The 16,158-nt window shown below is 40.6% G+C and overlaps 1 protein-coding gene across 1 annotated transcript; it reads left to right on the top strand.

Annotated features, from left to right (window-relative positions):
- The first annotated feature begins 1,832 nt into the window (after nt 1–1,832).
- On the top strand, nt 1,833–8,282 carry LOC134288954 (uncharacterized). The gene is made up of 3 exons (XM_062854891.1): nt 1,833–2,080; nt 2,142–2,274; nt 2,334–8,282. Exon 3 carries the CDS (start codon nt 2,424–2,426, stop codon nt 8,280–8,282), a length of 5,859 nt encoding a protein of 1,952 aa, XP_062710875.1. The 5' UTR covers nt 1,833–2,080; nt 2,142–2,274; nt 2,334–2,423.
- Nucleotides 8,283–16,158: the final 7,876 nt, after the last annotated feature.

Genomic DNA, 16,158 nt, shown 5'->3' with positions numbered 1-16,158 from the left:
GTTCCTATCGTGGTTGCTAATTGCTGGTTGCACAATTTTCTAACTTACTCTCACCATCTTTTGTTCTTTTCCTAAGTGACCTCTGTACATCGTTTGTGCACATTTTTCAATGATGTTCCGTTGAAAGTTCATGTATTTTGAAATACACTGTTGGAACCGCAAAAGCCGTCATACAAATGCCGAGAAAATAGGTTGACCAACAGGATGTAGCTTTCAAAAAGAAATAGTCATCAATAGTTATGAAATGCCAGTATTTTCTCACTGCGTCCATACTTTCTGGACCGGTCTTTATCCCTGAAAAGAAAAATTGTAGAGAATAGTGTTTTATTTTTTTTATTCCTAAAGTTTATTTTTTATTTTTTTTATTTTTGATAGCTTTCTGACACATACTACCGTGACTTTACAACGTTTTGACGCCTTTTCGGTCCAATATTCCACTATACCTTTTAAATTCGATCGTAAACCCTCAAATATTTTTACATATTTGGATTCCTTGTAAAATTTCCAATAAATTTAATCTGTTAAACAGTGTTTTTCATTGGAAAAGCATGTTAAAACACCCGATTTAATTCACCTATGGTGAACAGAACCCTTCTTACACTTATTAAAACTAATGTTGTATTATTTGTATTTAACATATTTATTTTGTGTGATGGACCTAAAGTTCTAGAAAATATTGTGGATTGGTTTCCAAAATAGCATCACGGACCATGGACTAAACTACCAGAAATGCCAGACATCTTCTAGAATCTTGTGTGAAATAAAAAAAAATAACTTACATATTCTGGAATATTGTATCTTTTGTTAACTGCCAAAAGATCTTGAATCGATTAACAAATGGATAAGAAAATCAGCGAGATACACTATTGTCTAATATCTCTTAATCAGTCTAATAAATTAGCTCCGATGTACTTGGTATTCATGGTTATGGTGTTAAAAAGACAAAAATAATATATCTACTATGCTAATCAGTTTTGGAATTAGTTAGTTATTTTGGCTGTCCAGTTCTTGCATTTTTCCCACAATATATAAATTCAAAGCTTTCATTTAACATAACAATATGTTTTCATTGAATTCCTGTTTATTTGTAATTTGTTATTTATAATTTTATTAAAAACAACAACCTGCTAGTATACACTTTATATAAGGTCAGCATTATTTATTGAACCATAATTTCCCATAGACTGGTCAAAAGCTCAAGCAAGATAACAAGCGAATATAATAATAAAAAAAGGAATTTATTGAAATACTCTTCGAAAGATATCTCAGTAACCAAATGTCCATTCAAAATAAAATTTCAGGGCCTTTTACAAGGATACTGTAGCTTTCATTTGGTGCTAAGAGATCTAAAATCGGTTAACAGACGGCTGAGATATTTATTATGATACACTTGGTCAAAAATCTCAAAAAGTTTAGTTGTATAAATCCTAAGTACTCTTCGAAAGATATCTCTGTAACCAAATGTCCAATCCTAATAAAATTTCTGGGCAATCTACTAGGATGTTGTAGCTTTCATTTGGTGCCAAGAGAACCCAAATCGATTGACACATGGCTGAGATATTTAGTATGATAAACTTTGTTAAAAATTTCAAAAAGTTTAGTTGTAAAACTCCTAAGTACTCTTCGAAAGATATCTCAGTAACCAAATGTCCAATCGAAATAAAATTTCAGAGCGTTCTACTAGAATGTTGTAGCTTCCATTTGCTGCCAAGAGAACTCAAATCGGTTGACAGACGGCTGAGATATCCATCAATATGCTAAATGTAAAAAATCTCTCAAAAAGCCAACCTATATTACTTCTAAGTACTCATCGAAAGATATCTCGGTAACTGTTAAGGGCGCAACGTCTACCAGCGACCTTGATACACCTATGGCTGACGTGACTACAAACCACACCCAGCGTCCAACAGAAGGATCGACTACTGAACGACGGTCATGCAATAATAGATGAGCAAACAGAATAACTCGAAAGGCGATTGAGTGGACTGGTGCCGCAAATTTGTTATTTCTACTTAAAAACTAAATTTGTTATTCTATCTATACTTAAATTCTCCTATCTTGTTGCTTAAATACTTATATGGTAAGACATGCAGTGAATTCGTTATCCTAATTGAAATTAATGCCTAGTTATTTGCAAACAGGAATTGATAGATAGCTAGATTAGAGAAACCGAAGTATCTATTGAAAGTGCTAACCAAAGCTACGAGGTTTTCTCTATCTTAGCCCTTGAAAACAACGGCTATATTGTTGAGCGATAGTGAAGAAGTTACTATCGTAAGTATTGAAATTCCTCCTAGTTAACCTTAATACTAAAGCATATTATGTTGCCACAGGAATTTTGTAATTCGTCAAATACAGTCTTCACAAAATTGAGACTTCGTCTTCTATCGCCAACAAATTTACAAAATTCGATACGGGACACTATGGCGAGTCAGAGCAGTTCTCAAAAGCGACGACATGCGAATGTTCCATATAGCCCGGCCAACGATGGGGATGCGCATGCGGCCAGCGGAAACCATCCGGATATTGCTCATCCGGAGACGGCAAGACTGTTGGAGAACGTCGTCCAGACTGATTCAAGGATTCAGCCGGAGCAGACAGTACCATGCAAGGTAGTCCAGTACGAGTCTCAGCCGACGGTCAACGCAGCCCTCCCTTCTAGCCCTCAGGTAATCGTTACCAGAACGGTGAGTACCGGCAAAGGAGCCATCCCTAAGATCCCCAAGACTAAAACGGCCACAAAGAATAAAAGCAAACGAAAGTCAGTCTATGTCACCATTCGTAACGATCCGTTTGTTAGGCGAAACCCCCCGCGCCGCGTTCGCGAAAACCGAGTCAGTAGTTGTGCACTGTGTAGTGAGCCCGATAATACAGCTATGGTGCAGTGCGGCGAATGTGGTTCGCGGTTTCATCTTTCGTGTGTTGAAGTGAGTCAGTCAGCGGAGGAAATAAGCTGGTCGTGCCCTGACTGTGCAAGTGCGTCCAAGAAAAAGACCCCCAGGCAAATTTCGGCACCCGCGATGCAAGGAGCCAGCGAGCATCGTCAACAATTTACTTCACCCCCCAGCATAGTAGCTTCATCCCAGTCGGCTGGCCAATCAAGTAGGCGTAGCGAGCATAGGAAAATCGAACTACAGCTGCAGAAACTGGAGGAGGAGCGGGAATGGCATCAACAGTACCTGAAGCAGAAGTACAGCCTGCTGCAAGAACTGGAGAGTGATACGTCATCTAAGATCAGCCACCAAGATTCGATGGAAGAGAATGCGGCGAAAATCGAGCAGTGGATTCAAAACACGGAGAATTGTGGAGACGATTCTGGTCTTGTCGACGTAGATCCGGAAGACGAACATGTATTGGCTAACGTACAGGAAGTTCAACGGCGGCGTAAGCGAGACCAAGAACTTCAAGGCGAACAGAACTGCGACAGACTCCAAATCACACACCTGATGAACAAGCTGCAAGTTGCAGAACGTCGTGCTCCGTCCATAGTGAACATGCCGGTGCAAAACAACTGCACGAATCATCGCGATAGCAGATATCAACCCCCGCGTTCACAAATCGGACTAGGGGACGCTGATCGTAGACCAACAAATAGCCTAAGAACTTTAGAGCCACAGCAAACTACATCGGAAACGTTTCAGCAGAGTACCGGCAGAACCTTTGGTCCTCAAGTTCTACCATCAGACCCAGTTCTAAACCAACGGCGATCACAGTACATTCCAACTTGTGAGCCGCGTCCACGATCTGACAACCGTAGGGAAACCAGATTCCTTACTACTGCTGTGGATTTCGTTCCCGGACAGAGATCCACTCCAGTCACCCAACCGCGAAGAAGAATCCCCTCTGCAGAGCGCGAGATTGAAGACGACGGTGCTGCCTACACATTGAACCGAAGTCAATTAGCTGCTAGGCAGGCAGTATCCAGAGATTTGCCAGACTTCAATGGCAATCCAGAAGATTGGCCGCTCTTCTTTTCGATGTTCGTTTCGTCCACTCAGCTTTGTGGATTCTCAAACGAGGAAAACATGCTGAGGCTTCGGAAGTGCCTCGAAGGAAAGGCACTGGATGCCGTTAAGTGCCGTATGCTTCATCCGTCAAACGTTCAGGGAGTGATTTCCACCCTCAGGATGCTGTATGGACGGCCTGAAATCATCATTCAGGCAATTGTTAGGAAGATTCGCTCGTTACCATCTCCCAGCATCGAAAAACTGGACACCGTGATCCAGTTTGCCCTCAGCGTAGAGAATCTAGTTGCGACGGTGGAAGCCTGTGAGATAGGTGACTTTATGTATAACATCTCGCTAAGGTACGAGTTGGTGGAAAGGTTGCCACCAACGTTAAAACTGGATTGGGCACGGTTTTCTCGGAATGAACCCAATCCAAACCTCCTAGACTTCAGCTCGTGGCTTCGTTTTGTAGCCGAGGATGCCAGCGCTGTTTCTATTTCCATAGATGGCGACCACCGAGCCAGAACGGCGAAAAAAGATGGGTTTCTGAATCTTCACTCCGAGGATAGCCAACAGTCGTTGAAGAAACCATCAATCGCTTCGGTGAGCAGTAAACTTCCGAATTCGAAAGAGTACGTCAAAGAGTGCGTTGGGTGCAAAGGAAGCTGTCTGACGTTGGCGCAATGTAAACGCTTCAAGGAGCTTAGTTACGATTCGAAATGGGCAGTTGTGCGAGAATTTAGCATCTGTCGAAAGTGCCTGCGGAAGCACAACGGCCCGTGCAAGCAGAAAAAGGAATGCGGCACCAATGGTTGCTCCTATCTACATCATCCTCTCCTACACGATGCAGAACGACACACGGCTGCGGCATCTCAGGTTCCGGTCCGGTCCACCGAAACCCAACAGAATCAAACCACAAATACCAGCTGTAATGTACACCAAGGACAGTCCGAGATCTTGTTCAGAATCGTACCAGTGCTTCTGTACGGTCCATCGAAGGTGGTACGAACCTACGCCTTCTTAGATGACGGCTCGGAACTAACGCTGATGGAGCAGAGCTTGGCGAACGAACTAGGAGTGCAGGGACCGCAAAATTCTCTATGTCTACGATGGACCGGTGGCACTAACAGGACCGAAGCTCTGTCACAGAAAGTAAACTTCCAGATTTCCAGCGTTACGAGTCCCTTCAAGAAGTTCAGGCTCGGCGAAGTGCACACAGTTGAGAATTTACAGCTCCGACCACAAACGATGCTAGTGGACGAGATGCAGGGGAAGTACCAGTATCTGAAGGGATTACCTGTGGAATCCTACCAAGAGGTCAGCCCAAGACTTCTCATTGGGCTGGATCATGCGAGTCTAGGTAACGTGATGAAATGTCGCGAAGGCAAGCCGAACGAACCCATAGCGGTGAAGACTCGCCTGGGTTGGATGATTTTCGGATGCTGTTCCCGCACCACAACCAGTGTCAACCACATCAATCACCATCGTGTCCAACTTTGTCAATGCGAAAGCAACTCGAACGAGGAGCTACATGAGGCTATGAAGCAGTATTTTTCGCTGGAAACCCATAGCAAGCCCAGTAAACTTCTGTTATCCAACGAAGATCATAGGGCGAATGAACTGTTGGAAACTCTGACCAGAAACACAAACGGACGCTACGAATGCGGTCTTCTATGGCGATACGACAACGTTCGGCTTCCGGACAGCAAGCCTATGGCACTACGTCGATGGGAATGTCTAGATCGTCGGATGCAGAGGGACGATGACCTTGCGCAAGTTCTCAATGCGAAGATAAATGACTACTTGGCGAAAGGCTACATCAGGAAGCTAACCGCGGAGGAATTGGAGTCACCTTGCAACCGAGTCTGGTACTTACCAATCTTTCCGGTAGTAAACCCTAACAAACCAGGCAAAATCAGACTTGTCTGGGATGCAGCCGCGAAGATCCATGGAGTCTGCCTTAATTCGGTGCTTCTTAAGGGCCCTGATCTACTGGTTTCTCTCCTGTCAGTCTTAGTACGGTTCCGTGAGTTTCGTGTGGCGGTTTCTGGTGACATCAGAGAAATGTACCATCAGGTGCTGATGAGACCGGCGGACCAGCATTGTTTACGCTTTCTTTGGAAGGATAACGAAGATGCCACAGCCCCCAGCACATACGTCATGCAAGTGATGTCCTTCGGTGCGTGCTGCTCTCCAAGCACAGCACAATACGTTAAGAACACACATGCCAAGAAATTCGAGCAAGAGTTTCCTGAAGCTGTTCACGCCATCGTTCATGACCACTACGTCGATGACATGCTGATCAGTGTCGAAACGGAGGAGAAGGCGATCCAGCTAGCAACGGAAGTAAAAGGGATCCACGAACGTGGAGGTTTTGAAATGAGAAACTGGGTATCCAACGCACCAGCGGTAGTTGCCGCACTGGACGGAGAGAAAACCGACGGGAAAAACCTGAGCATCGGAGAAACAGACACCACTGAGAAGGTGCTCGGAATGTGGTGGGATACCACAGCAGACTGTTTCACATACAAGCTATCTTCCCGCCACGACGCTGATCTGTTGTCTGGCCGCAAACGACCAACGAAGCGTGAAGTTTTAAGGACCCTTATGATGGTGTTCGACCCTCTCGGGCTGATCAGCCACTTCCTGATGTTTCTTCGAAGCCTTTTACAGGAGATCTGGAGAGCATCCGTCGACTGGGACGAGCAAATCCACGATTGTCACTTTGAGAAGTGGCTCGTATGGCTGCGGTTTCTTCCTCGTGTAGCGGACATCAAGATTCCTCGTTGCTACCGGACCGTCACGTCTGCTGAAGAAGGAACCATTGTCCAAATGCATACTTTTGTGGACGCCAGCGAGAACGGCTTCGCGGCAGTCGTCTACCTCCGTTTCCAGGAGGGAAATACAGTTGAGTGCGCTCTAGCAGGAGCCAAAACCCGGGTGGCGCCGTTGAAGTTCCTCTCTATACCCCGATCCGAACTGCAAGCAGCAGTTATTGGGACCAGGTTAGCAGATTCTATCCAGGAGTCCCTCTCGATTAAGGTTCAAAGGCGATTCTTTTGGACTGATTCCCGGGACGTCATGTGCTGGCTACACTCGGATCATCGACGTTATAGTCAGTACGTAGGTGTCCGAATCAGCGAGGTCCTAGAAACCACGGCCCTACGAGATTGGCGGTGGGTTCCTACTAAATTGAACGTAGCTGACGATGGTACCAAATGGAAAGGTTCTCCTGACTTCAGCGCCTCTAGCCGGTGGTTTCATGGACCTGAATTTCTTCGGGAACCGGAAGAGAAATGGCCTATCTCTCCTCAGCCTGTCAAAACCACTGTCACGGAGCTGCGTCCACATCTGCACCTCCACTTCAAGACCCTCGAGTCAATAATTGATACAAGCAGATTCAGTCGATGGCTTTGTCTACTGAAGACTACGGCGTATGTATTCAGAGCCATTAGAAACATGCAGCGAACTATACGACAATCACCCAAAGCTTATGGACCGCTTTCTCGTGATGAGCTCATCATGGCCGAATCCTACCTGTACCAAATAGCCCAGAGATATACGTATGAAGATGAGATAGCAATTCTATCTACAAAACAAGAACCCTCCTCAAAGGAAATCTCAAGAAGCAGTTCGTTGTACCGCCTCTGCCCATTCATGGATGAAAAGGGAGTTCTGAGGATCCGCGGGCGTACCAGTGCCTGCCAATTCATCGACAACAGCATCGTCAATCCAATCATTTTACCTCGGGAGCACAGCGTCACAAAGCTCATCGTATTGGACGTTCATCAGAGATTCCTGCATCAGAATCACGAAACCGCCATCAACGAGCTGAAACAACGCTACTATATTTCCCGTCTGAAAGCGGTCTACAAATCGGTCCGGAACAACTGCCAAGTCTGTAAAAACGAACGAGCTTGTCCAGAGGCGCCACTGATGAGTGACTTGCCGCATGCGCGCCTCGCAGCTTATAGTCGACCTTTCAGCCACATGGGGGTGGACTACTTCGGCCCAATGATGGTAACCGTTGGCCGCCGAGTGGAGAAACGCTGGGGGGTCTTGGCTACTTGTCTGACTGTTCGTGCCATCCATTTGGAGATCGCACACTCACTCACTACTGACTCGTGTATCATGGCCTTGCGCAACATAATTGGCAGAAGGGGGGTACCAGTTGCCATTTACAGCGACCGTGGTACTAACTTTGTGGGGGCTAGCAAAGAGCTAACGACCGCACTTGAAGAATTGGAGCACGACAAAATCGTGGCAGAATTCACTTCGCCGCATACGACGTGGATTTTCATCCCACCCTTGTCCCCGCATATGGGCGGAGCCTAGGAGAGGCTGATTCGATCGGTCAAGCAAAACCTAGAGAAGCTTAAACCTCACCGTATACCGTCAGACGAAACGCTACGAAACATACTGACAGAAGTGGAGTACCTAGTAAATTCAAGGCCTTTGACCGAAATTCCACTGGACGACGATCAATCTCCCGTATTGACGCCAAATCACTTCATTATGGGGTCGTCGAATGGAGCGCTTCCGTGGACCAGCTTTGATGACAACCCTGTCCGACTAAAACTTAATTGGAAACTTTCGCAGAGCGCAACCAACCAGTTCTGGAAGCAATGGGTGCACGACTACCTCCCGACTTTGACCCGCAGAGCGAAATGGTTTGCGGCCGTTAAGCCAATCGAGATCAATGATATCGTGGTCATCGTCGACACAAATTTCCCCCGCAGCTGCTGGCCTAAGGGACGAGTCATAGCCACCAAAGTCGCACCAGACGGCCAAGTTAGGCAGGCTACGGTGCAAACTGCTAACGGGATATATGAGCGACCAGTCATCAAGCTCGCAGTGCTCGACGTTGGCGTAGGTGGAAATGCAACTCAGAGAGAACTTCGGCGCATTGAAGGGGGGAATGTTAAGGGCGCAACGTCTACCAGCGACCTTGATACACCTATGGCTGACGTGACTACAAACCACACCCAGCGTCCAACAGAAGGATCGACTACTGAACGACGGTCATGCAATAATAGATGAGCAAACAGAATAACTCGAAAGGCGATTGAGTGGACTGGTGCCGCAAATTTGTTATTTCTACTTTAAAACTAAATTTGTTATTCTATCTATACTTAAATTCTCCTATCTTGTTGCTTAAATACTTATATGGTAAGACATGCAGTGAATTCGTTATCCTAATTGAAATTAATGCCTAGTTATTTGCAAACAGGAATTGATAGATAGCTAGATTAGAGAAACCGAAGTATCTATTGAAAGTGCTAACCAAAGCTACGAGGTTTTCTCTATCTTAGCCCTTGAAAACAACGGCTATATTGTTGAGCGATAGTGAAGAAGTTACTATCGTAAGTATTGAAATTCCTCCTAGTTAACCTTAATACTAAAGCATATTATGTTGCCACAGGAATTTTGTAATTCGTCAAATACAGTCTTCACAAAATTGAGACTTCGTCTTCTATCGCCAACAGTAACTAAATGTCCGATCGTAATAAAATTCAATAGGGTTCTACTAGGATGTTGTAGCTTTCATTTGCAACTAAGAGAATCCAAATCGGATATCAGACGGCCATTGGCGTAGCTAGGGGGGGTTCCAGGGGTGCCTGGCACCCCCTAGAATAAATTTGGCACCCCCTAGAATTTTTCCTTGACAATCACCTGAAATTTAAAAATTCATATGATTATTCCAATGTTTATTAATGGCGTATTTGAACAAAACATTAAATACGCCTGGAGTTACTTTATTACCTGTTTAATTTTTAGAGATTTGGATTGGTAAGAACAATCGGCAGACTTACTTTCTGGAAATTAAGCACCATAATAGTGTATATTCAATCCTAGCTGAGTAGTTTGTTTAGAAATCTCTAAAAGGATTTTCCTGAGACATTATTTAAACTATGTGTATCTATGCTGGAGGTATTTAGGCTCAAATCGCGGATTTTTTTGTGATTTCTCTAGGCAAATTCTCACGGTATGCGTTGTTATTTGATTCAATTTTGTTGAGTTGGTTTAATTGGAATGCATTATTGTAAAATCCAGCGAATTCGTTTGAATAAAGCTTGTAGTAATAAAATATTAAGTGCGTGACATCTCTAGTATTTTTTTTTCAACAGACTAGAAGAGCTCAGTACGATGATGTAACTAAAATAGAACGTTTTAGGTTTTATGAGCGGTTGTGAAAGCCACGCTACAAGATTAGTTGGTCTCCTAAATGTTGGTTGGGATGTGGGTTTCTCACGGTTGACTTATTCAATACAAAATATGTAGACACTTTGTCAAACAAAATTTTAATATTTTTAAACATGATAAATTTCCAAAATAAGGTTCATTTCCATACAAACGAAAGTTGCAAACTTTGGGCTGCGTTTTCTCCGATGCCTACTCCTATTGAATATTACTCTTATGCGATTATGGGCAGTACAGGATGTTAGTATTTTCGGATCGATCACAACGTTCATAGCGACAATTTTTTTTTATAGCTTGCATATGAAAATTATTTGCAAGAACAATTGTGAGAAGTATGAATTACAGGAACTAAAAAAAACAACAAAAAATATGTGTATGTAGTACAGAAATATTGTGTTTTCGGTTCGAATTAAAAAATTTTCGCAAAGCTACTATTCAATATTATTGCCCGTAAATAATTACATGAACAATTGAATGATTTTCAAGAGAGATGAAAAACAGTAGGGTAATTCGCCAATTGTTGAACGGTTAGTACCGGCATTTTGGTTTTCGTTTGTTTTTCCGTGCATAATTCCACTTTAGTTGAAAAATATCCAGTGAATGTCTAGATCTACTTATCCCTTATACTGCCCATTGAATTTGTATTACCTTAAATTCCATTTTCTAAGAGAAAATAAAACATTTGTATGGGAAGTCTGTAACCCAAATGCTGAACGCTTCCTTAAGCTAGCTCATCCTAATGTTGGACGGTTCTCGCCAATTGTTGAATGGTTGAAGCTTTGTTCGTAATTGATGGCGTATAACCCGACATCAACCTATCATTCACCTGTTTTTATTTTGGCCACCAAACACAACATAGACACGACAGTTACCCGATGTGGGTCCAACAGTGGTCCAAATTTGATAAAAATTGACCCGACTTTGACCCGACATCCGATATTTTTTCACCCTGGCGGATTTTTTCCGGTTTTTTTGTGTTTTGTGCCCAGCTAGTCCGAGCTAGTGACAATTCATTTAAATGACAAAAATCGCACATTTGAAGAGAGCACTAGTGGACTGAAATCGGTTTAAAGCTGACTAGATGCAAAAATGGCTGAAAAGATTTGATTAGAAGCGAAAACGACAGAAGAAAAGTACGCCTTTTAAAGCCCCTGAAACTCTTCTGGAAACCCATGGGACCCACTCAACCCCCAATAACACTCATGGAACGACCCTGAAATCCCTTGAAAACCCTTGGATTGCTCCTGAGCCTCCTGGAACGCCTTGAAATACTCCTGGGACCCTCTAACACTCTGAATTCCTCTTGAACATCTCTGAAACGCCCTTGAAACCCATTGAAAACCACTGGAATCTTTCTGAAACCCACTGGAACACCCCTAGAACATCCCTGGAACGCCTTTGAAACCCCACGAAATGTACGGTTAGGTAAACTGAAAAAAAAATCTAGCAGTCATGCTAACATCGTAGGTTATGCCAGTGTTCAACAATTGGATCATGGATGCATAATGATAGTGTGATAAGAAAAATATTTTTTTCAAATTAAATTACAATGAAAATGTGATTTTAAACAATGTTAAACTGTTAATGACATCTTTCCAGTTCTTGTAACTATGGTGTGCCTTTGATATTTGTGGTCGATTTGCCCGCAAAGCTTAGTTCGTAACAGCAATTTCTTAAAATTAATCTTAAGAATTGTGCATTTTTCGTGTCATCAGCGGTACAAAATTTTCAATCAATTTTTTTGACTAAAAATATGTATAATTTTGTAACTTAATTAGAGCAATATCGTGACCCACATGTAAATGCATCTACATCATATGTTTACGTTGGATGAAAATTACTTAAGTAAGATTTATAATAAAATATTCAGAAACTGTTCAACATTTGGGTAGTGTTCAACAATTAGCGAATTACCCTAATTTTAAAAGCCTGTTATATGATATTTTCCATTTTTTCTATACTATTGAAACTTTCTATTAAACACGATTGTTGCGATTGCAGGAGGGGATTTGAGATCGACTCTTCCAGCAGAATGAGAGACAAGCTGTATAATGACTCTCCTTCTTTGCAACGTCTGTTCGTATGAATATCAGGGTATGTCTACAGGAATGCCTATTTTATATTGCGATACATGTTTAAATTTGAAATCACTATTGTGTGGAGTGCAATGCATAATAAGCAACATGTCTTTAGCGTATTTTAGAGTGTTGCCCCCAATCTACTAACGAACCAAAAACAGCCTTTTCCAAGTAACGCCTAACGCCCTGCTGTCAGCGCGTTGTCAACCAGAACAAGGTTGGCCATGACTTTTCCTCTTTCTTCGGTTGGCCGTCGGACGCACCGGACGCATCGTTGCTCGCTGCAGCAGGCCACCCGTGGGTTAAAGCCGGACTTGCTCAACTATTGTGCGCAACAACGAACCGTCTAATTTTACTGGTACATGAAGAACGTTCAATTGAAAATTTTGTTTTACAAATCGAACTCAGCATTTCTTCGGAAATCTAGTAGGTAATTATTTCAATCATTGTGATTTTCTTTAGAAATTTCTTTGGGAATTCCATCGGTATTTACATCAGAATTACAATCAAAATTTTTGCCAACAAAATTTATACTAGTAAGTTGATTTGGTAATTCCTGTAAAATTCTTTGATTATTGCTTTATAAATTACTTTAGTAATGGTATTGAAAATAGTGCGTCAATTCCTTTGGGATTTTTTTTTTCGGATATATGATTGGAAATATATTAGTAAATTCCTTCAATACTTTTCCATTATTTTCTTAGAGAATTTCTGTGGTAATAGCTTTTGAACTTGTTTTGGCAATTTCTTTGAGGATTTCTTCGGCATGTTTGTTTATTTTTTTTTTTGAGAATTTCTGCGGTTGTTCCTATGCAAATTTCTTCGTCAATTCGAGGCCGTGTGGCTAGTGTCACCAAGTATTAGGTTGCAATGTGCGGAGGAGCACGGGTTCGATTCCCGCCGCAGCTGTCAGGAAAAGTTTTCGGCTGTGCCACTGGGCGTTGCATGCTAGTCCGCTGTCTAGTGTCGTGCTTCCTTTAAAGAGCGAATCGCTCACTGGAAGCATTGAACGTATTTTTTTGTAATTCTCCATGATTTCATTCACTTTATATTTATTGCATTTGAAAATTGCTTCGGCAATTTGTTTCAAATTTTGTTGGCATATTTTTGAAAATTTATTCCGAAATTTCTTTGACAATTCCTTTGGCTATTTCATCGATAATTTTTTCAGCGGTCCTTTTGTGAAGTTCTTCACTATTTAACATTTTCCTTGAGAATTCCTTTGACAATTTGTTTGGAAAATCCTTCAGTAATTGTTTTTGAAATTTTCATAGGAAGCCTTTTTGGCAATTTCTCTGGAAATTCCTTAGGCCCATAATTTGGAAATTTCTCAAACAATAATTTTAGGGATTTATTTCACAATTTTTTAGGTATGTTCTTTGGGAATTCTTTTGGTATTTCTTCAGGCATTTCTGTGAAAATTCTTAGACTATTCCTTTTGAAATTTAAAAAATTCTCATTTGGACTTACTCAAAGAATTTTCAAGGGAATTGCGATTTCCAAAAGAAAAGCCGAAGAAATATGAAAATGGAATTATCGGATGAATTGCAAAGAAATTCTCGAAGTGATTTTCAACTACAAGAAATACCAGTTTAGTTTTCCAAAGGAATTGCCGAATAAATTTCCATTAAAATTATCGAAGAAATGTTTAAAGCAGTTGATCTAAAATGCCTTTAAGAACTTCCTAAGGAAGAAATTATGAAAGGTTTTCAAAGGAAATTGGCCAAATCCAAATAAATTGCCGACATATAGGAGTTACTGAAGAAATTGAATGTATTTAAAACAAAATTTTCAAAGGAACTCTCGATGAATACGCCGAAGAAGGAATTACCAAATAATTTTCCAAAAAAAAAAAAACATGTCAGAGAAATGTTTAAAGGAGTTGTTGGAGAAATTATCAAAGGAATTTCTGAAGGAATTTTAGAAAGAATTTCAAAAGGAATTGCTGAAAGAATTTGCATGCAAATTCTGAATTCTGACTGTAAGAGCTCTAAAAAATGCCGATGTTTAAAAAAAAACCAGAAATTACAAAAATTACAAGAAAAGTTCCCAGAGTTATAATCGGAGAGGTCTTCAAAATACTTGCCTAAGAAATTTTCAAACCAATTGCTGATTAAATTCCCATGCAAACTTTTGAAGCAAGTTTCTACGGAATTGCTGAAGGTATTCCGAAAGAATCTGCTGCAGGAATTTTCTAAATCATTACGGAAAAAATCTCGAAGAAATTTGTTAAAGAATTCTCATAAGAATTATAAAAGTAATTCACACAAAAATTTTCGAAAGAGCTTTTATTGAAATTTCCGAATTACTCAGCATACAGGGGATACTCAAAATAACTGGGACAGGTAAAATTTCCACTTTTCAAAAAATGTTCAACTAGCTGTAACTTTTCGGAAAAGGGCATCGAATATTCTCAAATTTTTACTGTGAGTTCATCAACTAGTTGTGTGTTAGTGGTCCATTTTTGGAAAAGTTCGGGCTTTTTAATGTGAAGTTGAAAAGATTCTAGAAAAAGGTATAATGATCCGATAGCCAACTTTGAGCTGCTATATCTCCGGATTCAACCAACCGAATGCAATAAAATTTTAATCATTTATGACTAATATAATGAGCTATTAAAAACTTTTGACCAAACTTAAAAATCTTTACATGAAAAAAAAAATTAAAACGATTAGATTATTTTTCTAATATAACACCAATTTATCCGAAACTTCATCATCGTTTCAAAATTATGGATAGTAATTCGACACTGATTTTTCATTAGGCCTAACTGACATTTTCGATTTCTCTCGTTGTGTTATTACGGAAAGTGTATTAAGTTTTCCAAAGATTTTTTGGTTGAAATGCGAAGACGACAACTACATCTTGCTCTAGAAACAAAAAGAATAATGATTTTGTTTGTTTTGATCAAGTTATTAGCGAAAGAGAGAGTCGACGAAGAGAAATCGATCAAGTCAGTTAGGCCCTTAAGAAAAATCATTGTCGAATTATAGTTCATTTAAATTCCCTCTAATTGACTTGAATATATATATGTTTCGTGGGAAAGCAACCATATCGCCGGCATTAAATTGAAAAAGTAATGGGATAAATATGAAAAAATAGATAAATTTACAAAATAATAATTTCAAGTTAAGTCAAATGTTTTTTCAAAGTTCGTTATATTAGTCATAAGTGATCAAAATTTCATTGCATTCGGTTCATTGATTCCGGAGATATAACAGCTCAATGTTGGCTATCGGATAATTATACCTTTTTCTAGAATCTTTCTAACTTTATGTAGAAAAGCCCGATCTTTCAAAATTGGACCAGCGATACAACTAGGTAGTGAACTCACAGTGGAAATTTGAAAATATTTGATGCCCTTTTCGAAAAGTTACAGCTAATTGAACATTTTTTGAAAAGTGAAAATTGTACCTGTCCCAGTTATTTTGAGTATCCCCTGTATATAAAGAAATGCAAAAAAATACCGATGGAATTCACGATAAAAAAAAGAATCGTCTGAGACATTTCCCAAGAAATTTTTGAGGTTGTTCTCAGAGTCATTATCGAATGATTTACCAGAAGTATCATCGAAGAGATTCTTAAAGAAATTCCCGGAAGCTTTATTATAGAAAATACAAAAAAAAAAACAAATACCAAAATCATTGTTGGCATAATTAAAAAAAGAAATGCTTCAGAGACTGCCAAAAAATGGCGAAGAAATGCCGAAGGAATTTAACAAAAATGCCAAATAAACTCCTATAGGAATTGCTTATGAAGTTTTCAATGTAACTACCGATGACATATTTAGATAATGTAGCGGAAGCTCTTATGTAACAAATTTTTAACATATTACAGAAGAAATTCTCAATAAAATTGCGAAAGCGGAACCAAAGAAAGGGCCGGGGAAATTTGCTGATTCCATGGGAATTATTTAACGATTTCTAAAAGGA

This window comes from Aedes albopictus, chromosome 1 (genome assembly GCF_035046485.1).
Source record: "Aedes albopictus strain Foshan chromosome 1, AalbF5, whole genome shotgun sequence".
In the NCBI taxonomy this organism is placed as follows: domain Eukaryota; kingdom Metazoa; phylum Arthropoda; class Insecta; order Diptera; family Culicidae; genus Aedes; species Aedes albopictus.
The sequence above is the reverse complement of the archived record's forward strand: the minus strand, read 5'-3'. Positions and strand labels throughout refer to the sequence as shown.

Excerpts from the sequence above, each read along its gene's own strand:
- LOC134288954 (XM_062854891.1), top strand. The coding sequence starts at position 2,424 with ATGGCGAGTCAGAGCAGTTCTCAAAAGCGACGACATGCGAATGTTCCA.